Source organism: Phalacrocorax aristotelis, chromosome 4, assembly GCF_949628215.1.
Source record: "Phalacrocorax aristotelis chromosome 4, bGulAri2.1, whole genome shotgun sequence".
In the NCBI taxonomy this organism is placed as follows: Eukaryota; Metazoa; Chordata; class Aves; order Suliformes; family Phalacrocoracidae; genus Phalacrocorax; species Phalacrocorax aristotelis.
The window spans coordinates 58695874-58718083 of record NC_134279.1 but is presented as its reverse complement, the minus strand read 5'-3'; the positions used below and the strand labels follow the sequence as shown (position 1 = coordinate 58718083).

General features: G+C 40.0%; 2 protein-coding genes across 7 annotated transcripts in view; one reads left to right on the top strand and one right to left on the bottom strand.

The window, feature by feature from the left end:
• Positions 1-165: 165 nt before the first annotated feature.
• On the bottom strand, positions 166-7117 carry LOC142056585 (toll-like receptor 1). Of its 3 annotated transcripts, XM_075091671.1 has the most exons (4): positions 7015-7117; positions 6397-6589; positions 3226-3390; positions 166-2255 (listed from the first exon to the last, which is right to left on the bottom strand). In XM_075091671.1, exon 4 carries the CDS (start codon positions 2178-2180, stop codon positions 255-257), a length of 1926 nt encoding a protein of 641 aa, XP_074947772.1. In that variant the 5' UTR covers positions 2181-2255; positions 3226-3390; positions 6397-6589; positions 7015-7117; the 3' UTR covers positions 166-254. The 3 variants fall into 3 exon arrangements, with proteins under 3 accessions (XP_074947772.1, XP_074947773.1, XP_074947774.1); XM_075091672.1 differs by lacking the exons at positions 6397-6589; positions 7015-7117 and adding an exon at positions 4100-5301; XM_075091673.1 differs by lacking the exons at positions 3226-3390; positions 6397-6589; positions 7015-7117 and adding an exon at positions 4100-5301.
• Positions 7118-7154: 37 nt separating this feature from the next.
• The window catches only part of FAM114A1 (family with sequence similarity 114 member A1), a 37108-nt gene continuing 22052 nt past the window's right edge, over positions 7155-22210 (top strand). For 3 of the 4 annotated variants that reach the window (XM_075091668.1, XM_075091669.1, XM_075091667.1), the window contains exons 1-5: positions 7155-7563; positions 10102-10451; positions 12584-12671; positions 21621-21734; positions 21899-22002. In XM_075091668.1, the coding sequence (XP_074947769.1) occupies positions 7275-7563; positions 10102-10451; positions 12584-12671; positions 21621-21734; positions 21899-22002 (945 nt within the window). In that variant the 5' untranslated portion in view covers positions 7155-7274. The remainder of the gene's footprint in view (positions 7564-10101; positions 10452-12583; positions 12672-21620; positions 21735-21898; positions 22003-22210) is intronic. The other variant, XM_075091670.1, reaches the window with a different exon arrangement.

The window sequence follows — 22210 nt, the reverse complement described above, 5'->3', positions numbered from 1 at the left end:
TATTTCAAAATCCACAGTGAAATTCATTTATGATTTGTTATCTCTGTATCAACCTCAAGACATTTCCACTAAGGTAGTTGAATTTTGCCTACAGTTCGGAGGCAGCATAGACAGCTACATAGAAACAAGGTTCTGTAACAGAAAGTTAAATACATAGACAAGCAATGGAATTCATAAAGTATTTATTGCTTCACCAAGAAAAAACAGAAGAAATACCATTAGAAAGATTCTTAATCTGTTTCCCCACACCTCTTTCAATCAGCCATTGGCAGGTTAATGCTAATAGCTGCCCTCAGGTTAGCCCAGAAAAGGGCATGCTTGCTCCTCTCCTTCGGCCACTCCAGGTACGTCCGCTTTGCCATGAGAGCCTTCAGCTTGTGATACCTCGCAGGGATAATACACGGAGAGATGGGCGCCAGTAAAATGAGGATTAAGCTGTTGGAATTCTCACTGAATAATTTGTGATGGGCAAAGTACAGCTCATAGTGACACCACTCACTCTGCACAAAGTTAGGAGACAACACAAAGATCGACTTGTAGCTCTTCTCAATGCAGTTAATGATGTTCTCCACAATGCTCTTGCCAGGGATGAAGTTTCTCTCGTGCTGGCACAGTTGGACACCGCCCTCCCCCTTCTCCAGGTTTGGGATCAGCTCGTTCTTCACCCACAACGAATCACGCTCGCTGTAGGAAATGAACGCGTGGAACTGCAGAACTCTCTCCTGCTCTTCGGGGTGGTTGTGCCAAGCTCTCCGCTTTGTCTGCGTCCACTGCCACGTCATCTGCACGTACCACAGCACATCCAGGTAGATGCACAGAAAGGCCACAACACCCACCAGCACCAGCGTCAGCAGCAGAGCTGTCACAAGCAAGAGCATCGTGTTGCAAGCCAGTTCAGTCAGGTGGAAGTCCTTCAGCTGCGTTCCTCGCAAGTCTTCCGGGTACTCGCACGTGTATGCCGCCGGCCAGCCAAACAGCTTCCATCCAGACTGCCTCTCCAGACGGATAAAGTCTTGCAGTTCACAAGAACACTTGAACGGGTTGTGCCCAGCTTGTAGCTCCTTGACCCGTGGGCAGCTCTGGAAGAAGTCGGCAGATGGGGTGAGGATCGAATTCATCTCTATATTCAGGAACTCCAGGGATGTAAAGCCACTGCACCCTGGCAGGTCAGCCAGCCTGTTTGATGCCAGGTTCAGCTCTTTCAAGGATTTCAGCTCAGCCATCCCCTTGGCCACACTGGTGATCTGATTGTTTTGTAGGTCAAGCTTTTTGATGTTGACAGGCAAGCACTCAAACACGGAATCCGTCAACTGATTTGAGGACAGGTCCAACTCTGTCAGAGACTCAGCCCACTGGCATTGCACATCAGCTGCAGCGTGACTCAGCAAGTTGTTGCTCATGTCCAAATATTTCAGCAATTTCATATGGCTGGTCATGAAGCTTACCTTGGAAAGGCTCACAAATTTATTCTTCTTCAAGATTAATGTCTCCAGATTAATTAATTTGTCACATTTTTGAAAAAGAAGATCTGTTAAATCATTCTTTGAAAAATTTAAGTAACTAAAGGGACTGTCAGACGAAGGACACACCATATGTATTATCTTTGATTCAGCTATTGTCAAGGCTGCAATGTTCATGTCTGCAAATATTCTGTATAGGTCATCCTGTATGAAGTACAGATCTTCAATTTTAACTTTCTTCATTGTCAGTGCTTTCATAGAGGTACCTGAATAGTTAAAGTTATAGGCTGTGATGTCCGACAATTGTGTTACACTGATAATATTGAAGTATTCGATGGATGAGTGCCATACAGTTTGAAAAATGTCCATAATAGCATTCCAGTCCGCTGACACATTTGTCAGTGTCAGAGTTTGTAGCCTGGAGCCTTGTCTGAAATTAGATAATAAAGCTACTAATTTTTTTAGATTGCCATTTGTGATTTCTGACAGTGACAGGCTTTCTGTAGTATTTTGTATCACAACCCAGTCAAAATTAGCTTTGGACTGATGACTATTTGTATACAGGAGTGGCAGGGTCTTGATTTTTTTGTCAGAACCATCTTCTGGAAAACCATTAGAAATAGATGTAAAGAGTTCATTTTCCACAGACAGGCTGATATGGTTCCAAAAAGTTAATGCAAACAGACACTTGTAAAGAAAAAAGTTTCTGAGAGATCTCATATTTTCTGAAATATTGGTTTCTTGTTCTTCGGAGATACTCAATACTTTTCTGATTTGTCCATCTTTGTTCTAATCCTGTACCAAAACAAACAAATAAAAACAAAAACCATATTGTATCATTAAGTGGCTTTGCAGGAGCCACCACAGAGATGGATTTTTTAAGGTTCCAATTTCTCAGCTCTCCCTTTGACTCAAAAAACAATGAAGGCACCTATCATCTTTCAGCAGAGGCATTCTTTATTAAGAGAACACCACTGAAATTTCTATTTGGTAGAAATGCTGTATTTAATATATAATGAGTCTGTTTCTTACAAAACATGTCTGATTTCATAGGAGACTAAAATTTGCTGCTTACCTACAGAATTACTGTTGTGATTCAATGTATTATGAAGGCTTTCTACAACTGTACAATACACTTTGATCAGAAAGTAGAGTATCTGAGGTCAGTACGGTCATCCTCTCATCAGATTCCCTCTGGAAGGATATGAACTAGACTCAAGAGACATTTTTTATATGGACTTGCGACTATAAAACCTGGACTGAAACATGATTTCTAGTGACCCTCCAATGAGACAGTAATAGCTGTCACTTATTGGACTAAAGCCGCAAACTCAAGGACTACATCCTCTGCAGCATTAACCATTCCACAAGCTTTCTTAGGATTACATTACCGGGTCTAAAATGTACATTCTGCCTGATTTTACACAACCTATATTATGATATCTCACCAATACAACAAAAACCAGAGAATCCACTGAGTTGTTCTTTTTTAAAGAATATATTAAACTAGGCTTGGAAATTATCTAGAAATAGTGGGGAAAAGCAGCAAAATTTTTCCAGCCTTCTTCCAGATTTTCATTTGGAAAAATTATATGCAGTTTTACCATCATAGCTCTCAAAAGGCATTTGGGCACACGCAGATAACAAAAGATAATCGGCATCCTCTATCCTGTTCTTTCAATTATTAGGGCAACACTACTAATGTGTATGTGATCAAACAAATTATGTAGCTTCAAGAGAAATCTGAAAAGAAAAAAAAATCTACCTTCAAATCATTGTTTCTTCTTAGGACAAAATTTCAGCAGTAACCAGGGACTAGGTGAAAGAAGGATACGATTCTTCCACATGTACTTAATTTTCTTTCTCGTTCCTGTATCCTTGTATTTGGTCAAACTATTTACGAGTACCTTCAAACTTTCTTTAGAATATCCTATGAAGCAACAAAGTTAACAACTGTTATAACACATGACCCTTGATTTGGGAGCTAACACTGGATAAATCATCCTTTATAGTCATATCCCTTTTAATTCAGAAGTATCCTCAAGTCTTCAAACTTGACAAAAAGAATATTATCAAGATATAAGCAGAGAAGCAATCCGGTAGCAAACCAAGGCCATAACAAGAAATTGTCCTGTTGTTTAAAGAGCGAGAGAAGAAATCGAAATTGAGATTTTAGGAGTTTTTCCAGTATAAACTCAGTATAAACTGACTAAACTTCCATATAAGAAATGTACAGAATGCATTGAGCTATGATGGTTCAGTACTAAGGCATGTGCTTTGCAAGTTATCAGCATAATACAAAACTTAAATGTTAAAAATATATCTTTCACATGGATGAAACAAGTTAGACCCATTCCTGACCTGTAAAAAAATGACTGCCATTAAATCACTGTGACCCCCTTAATTAGGGGTGTAGTGCTAATACAAAGAGACTGCTATTTGGCCAGCTTCTTTGGATAAATTTACTGGACATATGCAACTTTACTCTCATTTCTTACTCATACATTTGAAAGTACCTCACACACTTGCCAATAACCCTCTGTAGAAAACATGGCTCATTTTAAAAGAAGATGCAGAATATAAAACAGTTTTAGCTAACTAGCAACTGCATAAAATCAATAAAATGAAAAGTTTCTCACCAGAAATCCCTGCGCTCTGAAAAAGCAGAAAATGTACTCGGGAAAAGACAAAAAGAAAACTTCCTGTAACTCTATCCTACTGTGTAATAACATTTAGGAACGCCCAAACCTTTTATGTAAATGTTTGCGCCACCTACTGACACCTTATGAAATGGCATTTGCTTTCCTCCAGATGTATTTTCCACGTACAACAGTACTGTAATTTCCCCATTATTTAAATATAATTGAACTACGTGTTTTCATGCTTTGCAAGAGATTAAGCAGGGGAAAAAAATTATCTTTTAACCCACTCTCTGTCTTCATCAAATTAATACAAATGAATGCAAAAATAAGTACTTTTTCTGAGCAATAATAATGATCTAAGTTTATATGCATTATTCTGATTTTTTTCATTTAGCTATACCAATTCAGTTGTCAAGTTCTTATCAAGGCTGGTAAATAAAAGTCCTGTTTGTCTTATTTTAATTTCCATAATGGGAATGGAAAAATAATCTCTCTCTCCTGCTCCAACAGAGTTGTGACTGGGTTAAATAGTGGACATGGAAACAGTGGGTGGGCGCTTTTTTTTCTTTTTTTTTTAATTAAAAGAGAGCAGCAACTCAACTTCGGTACTGAATGTCCAAACACTTGACTTGTTGTCCTAGCAAAGACATAAAATAGTCTCTTTATTTCTGTATAATGTTGGTCAGATATCCCATCTTAGCTGAGATCTAAATACAGAACTGCCACACTACAACCTACCTTTCTGGGTTAGCATACCATAACGCATTCAAGATTTAACATTTCAGAGATTCAGGAGGCAGAGGAAATTATCTTAAGAATTACTTTTTCACTTTAACGCTTATTCTGCACACTGTATTTCATTTCTCAGCCTCAAGTGAAAAGAGGTCATTCAAAAAAAGGAAGGAAAAGGCAGGACAAGTAGTAAGCGACAGAATATGGACACTTCATATTCTCAGCTGTTATGCCGATGAGCTTTATGGTAGTACTCTATGACTATTTCTTCATTTCTGTCAATACAGACAAGAGTATTCACATCTGGCTTCCACATGACACATCATAATTGCTGTTACATACAAATCTCACCATTGTCTGCCCTTAGAGCTGGAAAGATTTTGCTATCCATCCTTAGGATTAGATAAAATCCTAAGGCAAGACCTTAGGATGACCAAACATTCATTCCTGTTTTGGAATGTAACATTTTAATTGCTTGACCATAACCTACCTATTAGTCTAATGAAAACAGCACCAGACATACATTTGGTTAGCATGTAATAACTGCTTCAAATTAGAGACTCTTATTTGAGAGTATTTCTTCAATTAAGCAACAGTATGAGCTGGCCACTGGAATAGTTTGAGTTCTCCAGTTCTGTCTATGCACTATAAAGGCAGATAAAGCATACATTAAACAGCAAAATAAACATATTACCATTAATTGCATGCCATTAGCCCTCATATTTACAACTCAGATTTACCCGTGCAGTCACTGGAAGAAGATTATTATATTCCTCAAATGTTATCCATACTTCTGTGTGTTGTTAAAAGCAGTCAAATGTAGATGTTTCCTTCCATCTTTTCTTTATCTATTTATTAAAAGGGAAGTATCTTTTTTGAAACCCGCTAGGAAGATGATGACACTCAACTTACAGTAACAACAAACTTCAGCGAAATCTGAGGTGAGGTGTTCAATCTCTATTGCTCATTTTTTTCCAAAACCATTTGCAATATTACCATAGTAAGAAAATACAAGTGAAAAAGTGAGAGAGAAAGAAAATTAGAAAATGCAGGTCCTATATTTAGGAAAGTGATCTCAGAACTCAGGAATCTAATACATTCTTCTGTTCCAATAGGCAGGCATACACGTTTACGCACTTATAATGTTAATTTCATTCTGAATTAATAACTTTATATTACAATAGTGATTAATACTGTCCTGCAGCTCTAAAACATGCATGGCCTTGTACAGAATCTGCAAAACTGGCAGCATAAGATCCACTTTACAGTCAAAATTACCATCCATCATAGGAAAAACAATTTCCAGCTATTGAGCTTCATCTATCGTGACTCCTCCTAAGACACTGCCCTGACTCTTCCACAATCTCCACTGAAAAGCAGAGGGACCTCTGGTCTTAGGGCCACTCTAGATTTAGTTTTCAATAAATACATCTAAATGTTAACAAATTAACCTAAAAGATGCTAGAACTGCCAGCATGCCCCAATACTTAAATTCTCATTGAAACACCTTCAGAATAAACCTATTATGTAGTGACACAATTATTTGTTCTTCTAGCACTTACCTTAATGGGAAACCTCAGAGATTTTTGCCTGATAAGCGTACAAGTCACGTAGTGTGATCCATATTTGTGAAGCACACTTCTGAGAACTGGGGCTTTATTTTGTGACCTCCTATAGCAGCTCTCCTCAGTGATTCACATGTATTCTTTTGCTTCCTGTGACAACAGTAAGTTTTCTTTCTTTGGCGGAGTAAGACTAATGATAGAAAGGGTGCTACAATGAATCGCAGAACTGCCTTTTGTCACTGCAAAAGGGCACACTTCGCCTTAAAATGAAGTGGCAAAAAGAGGAAAGAGGATGAGGAATTAGAGACAAGAACCAGAGGTTCTTGGGCAAGAACCTTGTTCAACCAAGTATTTCTCAGGTGGCTGCGGGCACCCAGTGCTAACACTAACTTACTGGAAACGTGTGCCTGCACCTCTCAGTTTCGTTTATAATGAAGGTGCAAATTGACATCTGAAAAGCGAACTCTCAGACACTTAATTCCGCAGCTCCACGCTTCAGTAGGTGGTTAGCAGCAGCTCGCTTTGAGGAGTAAACTTTCTACCACAAAAAAAAAATTAAAAAAAAAAAAAAAAAAAATTGACGCCAGCTGGGTGACTAGACTCATTTACACTTACAATGCCTCAGTATGGACGTTGTAACATTAGCCTTGCAAATTCACCCCCTTCGCCCGCTCAAGGAGGGCGCGGGCGCCCGCCCCTGAGGGAGGCCCTGCTCCACCCTCGGCCCTGGCCGGCGGGTTCCCCGGCGGGGGCCCGCCTCCCCCGCCGGGAGAGCGCGCCGTGTCCCGCAGGCACCCCGCCGCCGAGCGGGGCCGCAGGAAGCGGGGGGCCGTGAGGGGAGCTCATGGCTGCGGGGGCAGCGGTGAGGGGCGCTCATGGCGGCCGGGGCGGCTCTCCGCCGTGGGTCACCGCCGCCGCCCCGTCCCGAAGCACGAAGCCCTGGGGCGGCTTGGTGGCGGCGCGGAGCAGTCCCTTCGCAACAGGCGGCCTCCTGGAGAGACGGAAGGAGAGCGGGGGAAGGAGAGGCAACCCTCCCTCCAACCCGCGGGCCGGCCGGCCCGCGGCCGCCCGGCCTGCTCTGCCTCCTCCCCCCGCGGCTGCCGACGTGGCGGGGCGGGGAAGGGGACGGAGGAGGGGGCGCGCCGGCGAGGGGACCGCTGAGCGGTAAGGAGCACAGCGATTTCTTCTTTCTCTCACGGGTTTGAAATTGCGGGCTCCTCACTAATAACTTTGCCCCAGAGGGGATTTCGAAAATAAAAAAAAAAAAGGGGAAGCTGTGGCTGCTGCGGGTTTGAGGGAGCGGCGCTTCGCCTGGTCCTGATGCGTCTCGGGCGGGGGGCGTCCGCGGAGGCGCCACCTCAGTTGGTCGTACTCGCCGCCTCCCGCGGAGGGGGAAGCGAGAGCGGGCGTTGAGCGAAAGGGGAGCGCGATGCCGCCGGTCAAAAAAGTTATCCCTCACGGAGGCGTTGATCCGCCTCGGAGGGCGCCTGTCGGCGGCTGGGCTGGGCTGTGCTGTGCTGTCGAGGCGAGATTGAACTCCTCAGGCGACGGGCCGGCAGGTGCCGCCTGAGGGGCGGCCGGTCCCGCCGTCCGCTGCCCGCCTCAGGGCGGCTGAGTGCTGCGGGCGCGGGCCTTGCCCGGCCCCCGTTCCCGAGCTGGCGCTGGCGTCGCCTTCATGAACTATCAGTTCATTCCCTTAATTCCTTTTGGGCGGAGTTGTCCGAGTTGGTTTAGATCAGTATAGCCTCACGGATGACGGCATGAATGACGCCTTACTCCAGGGTCAAGCGCAGCTCGGGGTTTCTGACATCTGTGATAGTTTGCTGTTAGGTGCTTTGCTCTCGTAAGGAAGGTTTAGCAGACAACTGCAGGGACCTTGGCCCAAGTGGCCCCAAAGATGACCCAGTCCTGCAAAAATTCATGTGCATGTCTATATGTGACCCTTTACAAATTGGTGTTGGGCATTTTCTTACTCAGATCTAATCCCCATGCAAAATTATGATGCACCCATATACAGATTTTACAGGTTTTTCATAGAGGATCCTCATCTCTGATGGTGGAATTTGGTTTACAAATACAAAAATTTTCTTCAGGTGATGTTGGCCATCACACAGCGAGTACTGTTAAAACAATGGCAGTATTTCCCTACACTGAAGCATTTTGTAGTATTTGCTATATTTGTAATGGAAAACTGCAAACACTTGTGGCAGATGTAAAGATTCTGACTGGTAAAGGCATGTTTTCTAAAGATAATTAAGTTATAGTGTAAGGTAAAGTAATATAAGTGGTACCAAGCGCTTATTTGTTTATTTATGTTTCTTGTTCACTGATCCCAAATGCTATTCTTTGGACTGTTCAAACAGCTGACCTGTATTCAAGTGAGATAAACAGGCTGTTAAAGCCAGAAACATACACAATTCTATAGACTTTAATAAAGTATGATAATTTAAGTACATGTTTTGTAAGCAAACTTCTTCTAAATCCCAGTTACATTGCTTTTTGCTTTTTCCCCCCCACCCCATTGTTTGGTCTCTTTTAGAACCTCGATCTTTCCTAACAGGTACAAAGCTTCAAACCATGTTTAATCAATATGGGAGTCAGTGAAAAGATGGCATCTACTGAGAGGGTTCTGTGAGTTTAATTTATGCTGTGTAACTGTATATAGTCAAGAACTTGCAATTACAACTCTCTGTCAAGGGTTGTCTTCTGAGTAGAGTGCCAGGCATACTGTTATTGCCAACAAGTAAATGGTATCAATCACTGTACAGTAGTCCTTTTGGACTCTGCCAGTGCCACTCCTTAATCAGCTGCAGAGCTCACAAAATGGCCATTCTTTCTCTTCCTGGATCCTCAGCCTGATGGCTGTGCAGTGGTGGAAAATACTTAGAAAAAGAAAGTTGCATTGGAAGGTAAGGAGTAAATAGGAGAAAATGCATTCGTAACCTACCAAAGGGAAAAAAAAATCAATAACTGTACCTCATGCAAGATTATCTTGGCTCCAGAATTGAAATCTAATCACACAGCTTAATTCCAGAACTGATGTCTGGACTTTTAGGAGCAGGTGAGAAGTGTTGCACTCCCCAACAGTAAGCCCCTGGGACAAGTGATGCAGAAAAGGCGTTAGCAGTGAATCTTTCCTCTCTATGAAATGGCTGGAGGGACCGTGCTCTGTTATGTTCTCTAATTATGCTCCTTTTCCAAAACATAAATATCACCACAGTTCTAGTCACACTGTGTTTGTCATCCTCCTCTCCATCAGTGAGCAGGCTGTAGGAATCTGTGTACATGGACATGATGAGGAGAGCAAGAGCTGCTTGGCCGTTGCAGCTCAGATTATCCTGTTCTCCAATGGTCACTCATACACATCTAATAGGGAACAGAGGAATTAACCATGTGGAAGTTCTTATATTTGACTTCTCCAGACAAATGAACACCCTTTCTCCCTCACCAAACCATATTTTGGAAAATAGTAGCACTGCTCTTTGTACTTGAGTGATATCCTGCAAGGAGAATAGAGTATTCACAGCATCATCGTGATATCAATGCCGGCATGATGCATGTGCCACAGGGCTCCATGCTTCAGGATGCCTTACATCAAGGCTGTGTTGTTTTTCAGCAATAACTTATGGTAAATTCTGCCTATTTTATAGTAATTCAAATATTTATGGAACCTACAAGCCTTAATTTATTTTCTATATTCAGAACTGAAAATGTCTGAAGACATACATGATGGCATCCCATCTGAAGAAAAACCTGAAGTAATGGAAATTCCCAGCAATGAGGTATTGCCTCAGGAGTCAGTACCACACCTCGTGGAAGCTGAGATCTTGCATGAGTCTTCACATGATGAACATGGACAGGCCACTCAGAATGCCAGTAATGGACAGGAAGGAGACATATTTATTAACAAAACCCCTTTGACTGAAAAAGTAATTGAAAGTCTGACTTCCAGTGGAGAGGTGACTGAAGACGTGCCCACTGAGTGCAATGAAACTGTAAGCCTTGATGCGGAACCTGAATCCGAAGAAACACTGCATGAACAAAGCAGTCCAGTAAGTAATCCTTTCTTTTCCATAAAAGCCTTCCTGTCCCTGCTTTGTAAGGACAGAATTTTGTACAATGTACATACTGTTTTTCACAAAAGCCTAGGGAGTTATATACAGAGAACCTGCGTGGGAATAAAATAAGTTCAATTGCAACACCAAGCTTCTGGAAACTAGGAACAGCTGAACTTCTCTTTGCCAATATGATATTAATTTGGTCTTTCTAGCCTGGTTGCAGTAAAACTATACCAGAGCCTAAATCTTATTAAGAATCTACTCCATTTTATATAGATATAATACTCCTGTGATTTTGTTATCTGGCTTTCTGTGCAAATCTGCTTCATTCAGTTCACAGAATAAACTAGAAGAGGGCAGAATTGAAGCTGCATATGCAGCACTGAATCTTGTACTTGCTAGTTTTGAAGTAATTGAATTTACAAAAACAGTGTTTGGTTCGCAAGACTCTGAAACAGTTGGGAGTTTTTGATTTGTTGTAGGCCGGTAGTGTTTGATTTGTGATCCACAGACTTTTGGGAGTCCTGTGAGTAACTGCAATAAGTTAATAAAAGAAAATAAGAAAAATGAGGCTTTTTTACGGTCTACTCAACATCCAAATGGAATACACGTGACACAGCTGAAGATGTTCTCATGTCCACTGAAAAATTTTTAGGCATCCACAAACTGGAAAAGGTTAAAACACACGGTTTTCATCCCTCCACAAGTGAGAGGGACCTATCCAGGAGAGGTGATGGGATCTGTACACTGCACAGCGCAGAGCTGTCTTGGGATACTTCAGCTTTTTGTTTTGAGTTGATTGTGTAGACTGGAGACTTTCTTGAGACAACAGTTTATTAATATGATTTAAATGTGGAATACTGATAGTCGCTTAGTACCACACAGTAATGTAAAAAGTGGGCAGCACCTCCTCTGGCTGTGTTTTTATTGAATTCAGTCATTAAGAGTTCCCTGTGCATATCTACTGGGTTATACCTCTGAGGAGATTCAGGCAGAGAAGTCCTTAACTCTGGCTCGTGGTGGAATTCAGGAAGGAGATGGGTTCCTGCCTCTCCCTAACAATAGCCCAATAAACTTGTATGGCTTTATAGAATCGAGTGCCTGAAGAAATATTAGGACACGTGTAAAGATATCTCTGGAGTTTTAGGCACTTTCAGGAATAGGTGACCTGAACTAAGCTTCCCATTCTGCTTTCTTGTGCACAGAAGCTTGAACTCCACATAATACCCAACCTACCACTGGCTGTAAACATTTAGGATCCCATTAAGAATCTGTTGCACTTCTAGGAATGAAAAGACCTTTAAAGATCGGCCTTAGTGACCAAACTGTGAACATAAAGGCAGTATAAATCAGTCATTATAATAAAGCTAGAGAAGGGCATTCTGCCCAGGGTTACTATATGTGAAATAAACTTCAGTTTAGTATGACACCAAATTCTTAACTAATTCTCCATATGGAGACTCTTGTTTCACATTGAAGTTGTGGTCGCCTGTTCACTGCACAGATGTGTGTGCTGGTATTAGCACCTTCCCAATCAGATGTTACAATTCTTCAGCTAAAGTTAGCACTGTGAGTAGAGCCTGCAGAACCCATTATGGTGCCTTTTTATTGTTAAAGCCTGCAAGGTTAGTTTAACCCACTACAGAAGGCTGTTCAAATTAGCCTATCTGACTTGGTATTGAAACAGCCAAATGATCAATTTCACAGGCATAGAGTGAGGTTGATGACCTTGGTTTCATCCTGGGGGAAGAAAGTGTGAGGTGAGAACAGCAAGAACCCTGCAGTGCTGCCTTTCATGTGAGGACTACTTTGCACAAGAGCTTATGCATCTGCCAGAGGAGCTGCTGGCAAAGCTTCTGTCAGTCATCATTCTGGGCTATTTCTCTGTATGTTCTACCTCTTGAAAATCATTCTTCTGAAGGCATCACCTTGATGGGAAGCCAAGAGTTATGTTACAAAGTGCCGATTTTCAGGTCGTATACCCTTTAAGTAGTGGCACAACCATTTTTACTCATATCATCATTTATTACATGCTGGACTTTGTTGCCTGACAAGTTCTTTGTGTTTCATCTTGCCTTTGGATAACATAAATTTTAGACAGTGAAGTAATACTTTTGTTCTTATAGGCCACAGACTCCTCATCTAAAGCAAGTAGATGGGGAGCTTGGGGTACTTGGGGGAAGTCTCTCCTGTCATCAGCTTCCGCCACAGTCGGTAAGTGTTCAATCAGTAAAGTACGTGGAAATAAATCGTAATTTTAATGTGTCATTAGATGCATTAATGTTGTATTTCAAAGGTTCATAGACAGTTTCATCCTGCTATGCTTGGCAAGCATGATTTTTTTTTTAATAGGAAGAAGGACCTTGCTAAACTGTCAAAGCGTATAAATATTTATTCGTGTGAGATTATGGACAAGGTACTAGGCTTGTTTGTAAAGTTAGTGAGTTACCTCATTGTGGCTTCTTCACGGGAAGGACACAGCATCTAATACTAACAGCCAAAGGTTTATGGTTTTTGAAGTCAAAGCATGCCAACACAGATTCATAGACATGCGTGTTTGTGGTTTATACACCATGACTTCTATCTATACAATATGAATTCACTTCTTGTAAGTCATTCCAGCTTTCACTGACACCCAGCAAAACTGTTAAGCTATCACACCAGACTTCTTGAAACATGGCCCCTGTACTCCCTCTCCCTGTACTCTGATTTCTGATAGTATGTCAGTACAAAATGTCCTTGTGAAGGCTTTAGGTAAAACTTAATCATTTCACATCAAAAACTCAGAGACAATAAGTGAAGCACGCAAACACCTAGTTATTGGTGGGAAATAATTTCTCACAAAACAGCCACTAAGTTGTTAACTAATCAGTTCTTATAAAAGGATCCACCAAACACCTTCAAAAAATGAACCTAAGAATTAAAATTAATTGCTAGTTACTAAAAATAATGGATTCAACAGAGTTTTTGGGTTTATGATCCCATAGAAGGCTAAATAATTCTCCCCCTTATCCTCCTTTTTTCCACGGGCAATAAATTATTTCTATTTTTCAGAAAAGGAGGAAACTTCCCTATCCTCTCTTTTTTCAGTAGCACCCGCACTCAAAAGTTTGTAACTACCTTTTCTTTCGGATAGTCTGACTGATTAATGTATTTAAGCTCAGAATGGGTTTCTAAAATGTCTTGAAATTGGCATAAGTGAAGGTTGCTGCTGAAAGGAGCAGGCCTGCCCTGGCCCAGCAATATATTTCTTCCTTCTCTTATGCTAATGGTAGCCTTCATGTAGCGGTGTGGGGAGCTGGTTTATGGGACTGATTTTGAAAAGTACAAATGAAGTAAGAGCTGGATCTTCAGCTAGATCAGTTTGTAAATTCCCTAATCTGGCTCACCACTTGATCACCCAAATGCTGGGGAACGATGGGAAAACGGAACATGCCGATGGATCCAAGGGTAGCTTAACTCACTGTGGAACTGCAAAAGTGGTCTCAATTTCTATTTAACCTTAAAGTTAGTGCTTCTCTTTCAGACTTGATGAGCCTCTGTGTGAAAATTTTACCCATTTTTTGCTCAACACTATTAGTAGGTCTAATAAAGAGTACTACTTTCACAGACTTCCATGAGCCTTACCTGTTTTACATTCTCAGACCATCATAACAACACCATTCTGAAAGAATTTTGCTTAGTGTAAATAACTAAAGAAGAAAATTTATGTGCATAAAGGTAATTTTACTGTTGATCAGTTGGAATTGTAATGCTGATGAATTCTTCAGTTCATTTTTATAGTTGCACAGTGCGTTTTTTTGGAACAGAGCTCTTTCAGGTTATTCAGTTTTTGCTGTGAGATAGCCATAGTTATATTCTGTTTAGCTTTTGCAATAAATAGTACTCTATCAAATGGACATTCTAATGTTGTTTGTGAGTAATAAGAGTATTTGTTATCAAGCAGTTACAGTTCTTGCAGGCTTGCAGTGGCAATCGCACCTACAGTCTTCTGTTGCTTAGAAGTCTCAGCCTCGCTGAGCAATCAGTTTAGCGTCACCAAGCATATGCATTTTCTGTGGGGCAGTATGGCTTAGGTATTTTCTTGCCCAACTGATGTGAGCTTGCCTGAAAACAATGAATGCTGTTGCAAAAAGTTTGGGAGACAAACAAGAACATGTGCTGTATCCCTTCTTACTGTCTAATAAGTAAACAAGACATATCTTTTTACAGCTGTTTGTTGCTTTTGTCTGTGAAACCTGCTGCCAGCGTCGTGTCTCTGTGGATTTCCATGGAATTTTTAATTATGTGATATAATTTTTAAATAGGTCATATAACATTTTTGTTCATATGTATTAAAATCCATGCCTAATTGATACTGGCTTCTTAACGTAACATCTGACTGTATAGCATCATAACTATCTTCACAGAGTGTAAATATGCAAAAAAGTTTGTTGTCTAGGCAGCCTGACTTGATAAAGTTGTGTGATGTTGTCTATTTTGAATAGGCATATCATCACATACATATGTATATACACACACATAGGCACCACCATGTATATATGTATTTTTAGAATTATCATTATTTAAAAATGAGCACAGTTGGAACAGGTCAAGTTGCCTAGGCAAAGGAGCATCCACATGCAATAAAGGAAAAAGAAAATTTTAAAATAATTTTAATATTCCATGAGAATGGTCACACTATGTCACACTGAAGGCCCATCTACTATTTAGTTTATGGCAGTGACCAAGAGCAGCTGGAAAAGAGCCTAAAACCAGATATATGTAAAGCAGCACTTCCCCTGTTTTCTCTTTCCATTTCCTGGGATCTACAACTTAGACTTCATGACCCTGGGGTCAGGGTAGGGTTGAATTCCCTTATCACTATCTAATAATTTTGGATCTAACTTTTCTCTGTGAATTTATTAAATAAAATAGACTTTGAATTAAGCAGAAATCATACGTACTCTTCCATGTTCATGGAACCCAAGGTAAGTTGGAAGACCACAGAGATAATCTTAGATTTGTTCCAGGAAATCAATGCAGCAGATAATGGTTTCTATTCCTGATACAGATGGCTTATTTCCTCATTGTTTGTATGGAAATTCATGCTTGATCCTGTGAAGTATTTCCCACCTGTCAGTGCCATAGACAGGTTGTGGGACTGCATATACCATGTATTTGCTTCAGTGTGATAATTCCTAGCAAGAGACAGGGGGAAAAAATAAAGCTATTGGGAATTTCTATAAGCTTTCTTCTTTCTATTAAATATTTATTATTCCCCTTCAAGTTACTCTATATAATATCTGAGCAATTCAACTAAAACTTCATCTCCTGTTCTACATCAGAAAACAGGTTTGCCATGATCCAGTCTGTTTTAATGTTGCTTATTCCTTCAGTGTAGCAAATGGTATAAGTAAAGCTGCTTTCTTGGAATTGGGCTTATCAGCAACACCTTTGGTATGTGACTTTTCTGTTGCTCTGTCATACCTTTGTATGACACAGCAGCTTGTCCGGTTAAGTTTGACAAATACTTACTATTCCTTATATTTTTCTTCAAAATTGTGCTCTCTAAAAATAACAGAAACAGTTCGAAGTGGACTAGATAACATCTGAAAGGCCCAACCAAGAATATTCAGCTTTTAACAAATAGTATCATGGAAAGGCCCAGGTAGGAAGGGACCTCGAAAGATCATCTAGTCCAGGCTTTTGTGGGAAAGGGTGCCTGTATGAGATTATCTAGCACCTTATTCAGTTGCATCTTGAAACCTCCAGTAATGGAGACTCTACCGTGTCCCTGGGGAGGTTGTTCCACTGAATGATCATTCCTACTGTAAAAAACGTCTTCCTTACATTCCTTTCTCTTTAAGACTGAGCTGAAATAGTTGTTCCAAGGATTTCAGTTTCATTATCCTTCAAACCCTGATTTAGACATCCCAAACTGATTAGCATTCTTACTGCATCGTTATAATTTGTTTAGCATAGCTGATTTTAGTTTCTAACAATAAGGTAGTTTCCATATAATTAGTATCTTATCTCTCTTTAACTAACTGCACACATATAGCGAGCAATTGTTCTGGCGATGGTTTTCTAGGGTATTCTAAAGAAAATGTCTGTTTTCTTTGAACAGATTTTGGCATTTGGATCAAGGTCCCTGCCACAAGGCAGATGTACTCCTCTACAAAACAGAATCTATACTGCATTTGGATTAGTAGCAGTCACTGCCTGAACCATGCTTAGTGTCTGACACTAGATGTCACACTAAGAAAGGTAGTGAATCTGCCTCATTAATGAGGTGAAGGGTTACTTTTGTTTTTAAAAGGTGCAAGAAGTTTGGTTTTCCTCATTGTGGAACCACAGTGGGGTAGAGCCACTGAATAGTTGCTGCGATGATGAGATGAGAAGTAGGCTCACTGTGATCTGGAGAAACAACTTGTACTTATTGTCACCATTTTACCCTCTTTCTTTTAAATTTTAATTTTTAGTAAATCAGTAATTACAACAGCCTGTGTTTTAGTAACAGTGGTGTTACTCTGCTCTAACAGTGGGTTACTATTGCAGCTAAGCCAATCTAATGGCTAGCAGCCACTGAAATGTGCAGTCCTACACCTCTCTTTTCCTTACATGTTTTGTCTTCCCCCCTGTGCCAACACTTATGCTCCTCTGAGCTCCTGGTAATCCAGTTCAGGAAGCTAAACTGACATAAGTAACTCTAGAGGAAAGAAAAATCCATTTTCTGCCACTTTAGTTCCTTGAACCAACTCACTGAGGTAAGTGCCAGGGCAAGCAGTAGGGACAAATATGGAACATAGAAGGAGCAGAACCTCCCATATCAGCACCAAGAAGCCATTAGGCCAGCTGAGCTGTAACACAAACCTTTTGTGTGAAGGGCTTAAGTGAGGCAAAATGTATTCTCATACATTTGCACTTGAAGCTTGTGATGTCCATTTTCAAGAACAGCTTGTATGCTTGAGAGTTTGCCTGTCATCTTTTTTTCCCAACTAAGCTATCTCCTAGCTTAATGAAAGTTACTACCTTCTCCTACAGGCCTTGCCCTTCATATGCTATATTGTTTTGTATGGATGAATTATATCATTCATAAGGTGCTTAAGTTATGGTGCTCAGCAAGCTGCGTTTCCAAGCAAAGTCTGTTCTCTGTCATGCTGTACGCGTGTGCTTCCCTCCATGTAAGTTTGGGGTCTTTTACCTCTAGTGCCATTGGTAAGACTAACATCTGTCAATACATCTTACACAATAAAAGTAGTAAAAAATAGAACCCAGCTATTAAATTTACATGGTCTCTGAAATTCATATTATAAGGCTGCTTAATGCATCTCTCTCCTGCATTGCTTGTAATTAACATTCTGCTATCTTGATTATTTAATTGGTGTTATTCCTGATTTACAGACTGGATAGCGTAGGTGTTATCAGAATCTAGCCTGTGTTTTTGTTTTAGCTACAAGGAAGAGAATTTTTCTGAAGCCTTGAAGGAAATGGAGTGCCATTAGGATAGCCTGAAAGTGAGCACAATGTGGGCCCATTTTTTTAGTGCAGTGATATCCACCCCAGTCATCTTCAGGTTCTTCAGTTTCTCAGTCAGTGTCAGATGCTAATTTAAGGCCTCAATCTTCATCTTTAACTTGAACCAGATGAAACTTCATTCATCTTACTAGACTGAATTTTGATTTGTTGTTCATCAGAAGTGTCCTCATGGTGCTGCACAGGTGACAAAGACTGTATGGTAGCCAGGGACAAAATCTGAAACTTATCCTCCCTATCTGTACCACAGGAGCAGGGAGCCCAGTTGCTTGGGATTACTAGACTGATGAGGGACAGCAATTCCTACAGAGAATGGTTTAGGTTTCAGGCATGCTGAACTGCCCTCCGGAGGTGTTTGTCTGCCTCTTTCAGCTCTGTGGGGAATCAAAGCTACTAAGCTGGGAAGTGGAAGATAAGAGTGCCTAAAGTGAAGTGGGGTGTTTCTGACTAAAGCATTTGTGAGCGCTGTGATCCGGCCTTGGGCAGATCAGGCAAACTCAAAGGCAGGCCACATTTTTAGCCACTGCTTGCAAAACCTTCCTTTTCAAATGAAAGATTCCAGCTAGCAAGATGAAAACTATATTCTGCTGAAATGGCCAGCCAATAGAAAGATAAATCTTGTAGGCAAGAAAAACAAGCAACAACACAGGAAAAAAAGAATGCTTTCTTCAAAGAGTAAGCAGTTAACAATACTCATTGCATAGCTCTTCTGACACTGCTGTTACAGATGAATCAATGGAAACGTCAGAAGTGTTCCTAAGTTTACAGTATCAGCTCAGTTGTATTACCACACCCAGTGTAACAAACCAGTACACCTTTATCTCTAAAATGTAGGCTCGTCTCCCATAACCTCTGATTTCTGTGCCTTTTGAAATTACAAATAATCCTTTTCATTTCCAGAGCAACATGCGCTTCTGCCGTGTTTGTGGATGTATGTTTATCTAACAGTGCTGACTTGCTTCAGTTGCGGTCTTCTGATCTCATCTTGTTTTGTAGTTGTGCCATACAGCTTAGTTCAGCAAAACCACTCCTAGCTGACCTGAAATACTTTCTTATCATTCTAGTGCATGTAACCCCAGCCCTGAAAATGCTGCCTTTTGTAAGTCTGTAAGTATCAGTACAGGAACTGTGTGCTTCCTTTTCTTGGAAGTATAAGCTTGTCTGCAAAACTATGAGAATCAAAGTACAGAATATATATCAAAAAAAGAAAAATCCTTAGATACAGAAAAAAACTGGAAAACTAATCCAAAAATCCGTAACTCTTTTGCACACGGTTTAAGGAAATTTTTGCTTAATGCTCGTAGTTAATTTTTTATATAATTACAGGCAATAATATTTTGTTATCAAGTCAAGTCCTTAAAAAAATTAAGTCAATGGAATGAAGAGAGCTCCTCGGCTCATTTAAAAAGTTGTGAGCAGAAAAATGGAAAGGAGTATCTATTACAGTAGTTTAAAAGAACAATTAATTGTTATTTAAGTGAGTTCCAGTGATTTGGAGAGTAAATAAATGACTCCAGAATTTATTAATGCTAATTTTTTCATTGAACCAATTAAAATGTGCAGGAGATTGGGATTAGATGTAGTATGCTGCTCTCCAGTATCTGCATTGGAACAGATTTTGCAAAAGGCAAGAAGTTATCCAGCAATGACTTATATCACTGTCGTGCATGACCTTGTATGTCCTGTACAGTTGGACACGCTGCTCCATTTTGTAAGACATGAGATAAAATAGACAAAGGTCATATTTTCTTTAGGTGGGTAAAAGCATTTACCTGCCTAGTCTCCCTGTTTCAGTGTAAACCAGCAGGACCCCATGCAGCTTATGCTGTCATATAGAAAATTACTTGTTTCTGCTCATCTGTTCCTTAGGGGACATCTGTTCTTTCTGTTTACCTCCAGATATTCCAGTTTTCATGTCTGTGATCTTTCAGTAGTGCTGCTTCACAATGTTTTCTAGAGTATATTTATTATTGAATTCATAGAGCACCTGATGTGCAACCCATCTGGAGATCATAGAATCATAAATATAAGCTTTCCTTCTTCCTATGGCATTTCAAATAGTTTTGCTGTATCCTTCTTTAATGAGATATTCAAAAGCATATTTGTATGACTACATACACACATGTATATGTATATTTATATTCAGAACACTGCAGAGCACTGGTAAATCATAGGCTGTTTTACTGTAGTTAATGTAACTCGGAAGATATGCTTTCTAACAGTAAGTGCACACAATTGTGGGAAAGTATGAACAACATTTAATGAATCGTTATGTTTGACTTCATGCCGTAGATGTCTAGGTATCTGCCTGAGCATCTATATTAATGGCTTTTCTGAAATCCTTTGTCTATTACAGGTCAGTTTAAGGTAACAAAACAAAGTAGTATGAAATTGTCATTAATACTTCTCATAAGTAGTTAGGCAGATAGTTAAAGCACTCTGAATTGTCCTACAGCTAGAAGTGATCAGCTTTATGTGAGATGCAGTAACAGTGTACTGTGCAAGAAAAAATAAAATAGGCCATTTCATTTTGGTTGGAAAGAAATATTGCCTGCCTGGTTGGTTGGTTACTTCTTGTGTCTCAGCTCATGTGCAGAAACTTCTAGCTAAGGAAGATGTGCTAGCTGGATCATTTGTAATGAGAGAAGCATATCATAAACATACTTACAGACATATCCCAAAGCAGAATAGGCAGACAACTTGAGGGTAGTGTTTTTTAAGGGCAGTGTTTTTCAACTACAGCTGATGCAGATTAGGAAGCTACTGCCTCCTTTTGCTGACTACCAGACAATCCTACCCTGTTTTATAGCAGGATATTACCAGTCCGTGTGATCTGCCGGTGTAAATAAACTCTGTGTAGAAAAACAGCAAAACAATCCCATTTTGGAAAATTATTCAGATAAAACCACTAACAACATACATTCTTTACATTAAACTAGACCATTTTAATAGAACAGAGTTAGGGAGTCACTACATATGTGTCAGGTAAAGGTGGTAAAATCTCTAGGAGATTAGCTACCACTGGAACAATAATTCTGTCTGTGTCATCTGACACCAACAGACTTTACAAAGTATATTTGAACAGCAGCTTTAGGGGGAGACACTTTAGAATTTGACTTCAAATGAGCAATTGAGGAGCTTAAATCCTGAAATAACTTTGAGGACCTAGGTCAGTATTCCTAAAATACTTATCTAAGAAATGCAGCAGACTGAAGAACAGATTCCTTACCTCAGCCCTGCAGTCACCCAGTCCATTAATTGTAGGTTAATTGTTCTAAACTTCTGAAAACTAGATGAGGCCAGACCCTACAGCATTAGGAGGACCATTGATTTCTCTTTAAACTAATTGTAATAGAATATTTAGCATTTTGAAAAGCAAGGAATTAAACTTACATGTGCCACTGAAACAAGTTTTACATTTCAGATCCAGTGTCGCCTATATTATATTTCAGCTTTATAATTTCTAGTCAGCTAATATACTGGATAGAGTAGAAAAAGTTAATTGTTAACCTAGAAAAAAAATTAAGCAATTGAGGTAAGTTTGATAGCTATTCTGATTTTTATAATTCGTGGATTGTAAGTATACTATGCACTGCTAGTAATAAGTTTTCAAATCATATAATTTAAAATATGCTTCTGCTGCAGGTCATGGGATAACAGCAGTAAAGGAAAAAGCAGGAACTACCCTAGGAATTCATAATGCAAGTTCAGCATCTTCAGAAACAGGAGAACCTCCTGCAGCTGAAACACCAATTAGACGTAAGTCTAAGTTAACTAAAATTGGACAAAATTCTTTGACACTGCCAAATTAGTCCAATTTACACAATTTTAAGATTCTGATCATGGAGTCCAGTTTATTGTAATTTGTGACTTCTAGAGTTGGAAGCATGCTGTAGCTTTCTCTTTTTTTTTTTTTTTTCTAGAAGCAGAAGATTCTCTGGACCAAAGTTCTTCTGAGAATATTCCTTCTTCTCCATCTGGATCTCGTGGCATGTTGTCAGCTATCACTAACGCTGTACAGAACACAGTGAGTCATTTAGTGGGCCTTTCTGCTCTAGGTATTCTTCATCATTTTTAGGTGAAACTTCACAGTAGGTCACATTTAACAGGTAGAGTTTGTTAAGTTGTAGGTCTTTGTAAAAGCAGTTCTGTTGTAAGTCTGTTTAGAGTCTCTTCCATGGCAAAATAACTGGATCAAAATAAAAAAAGTTAAACACAACTAAGTCAGTTACCAC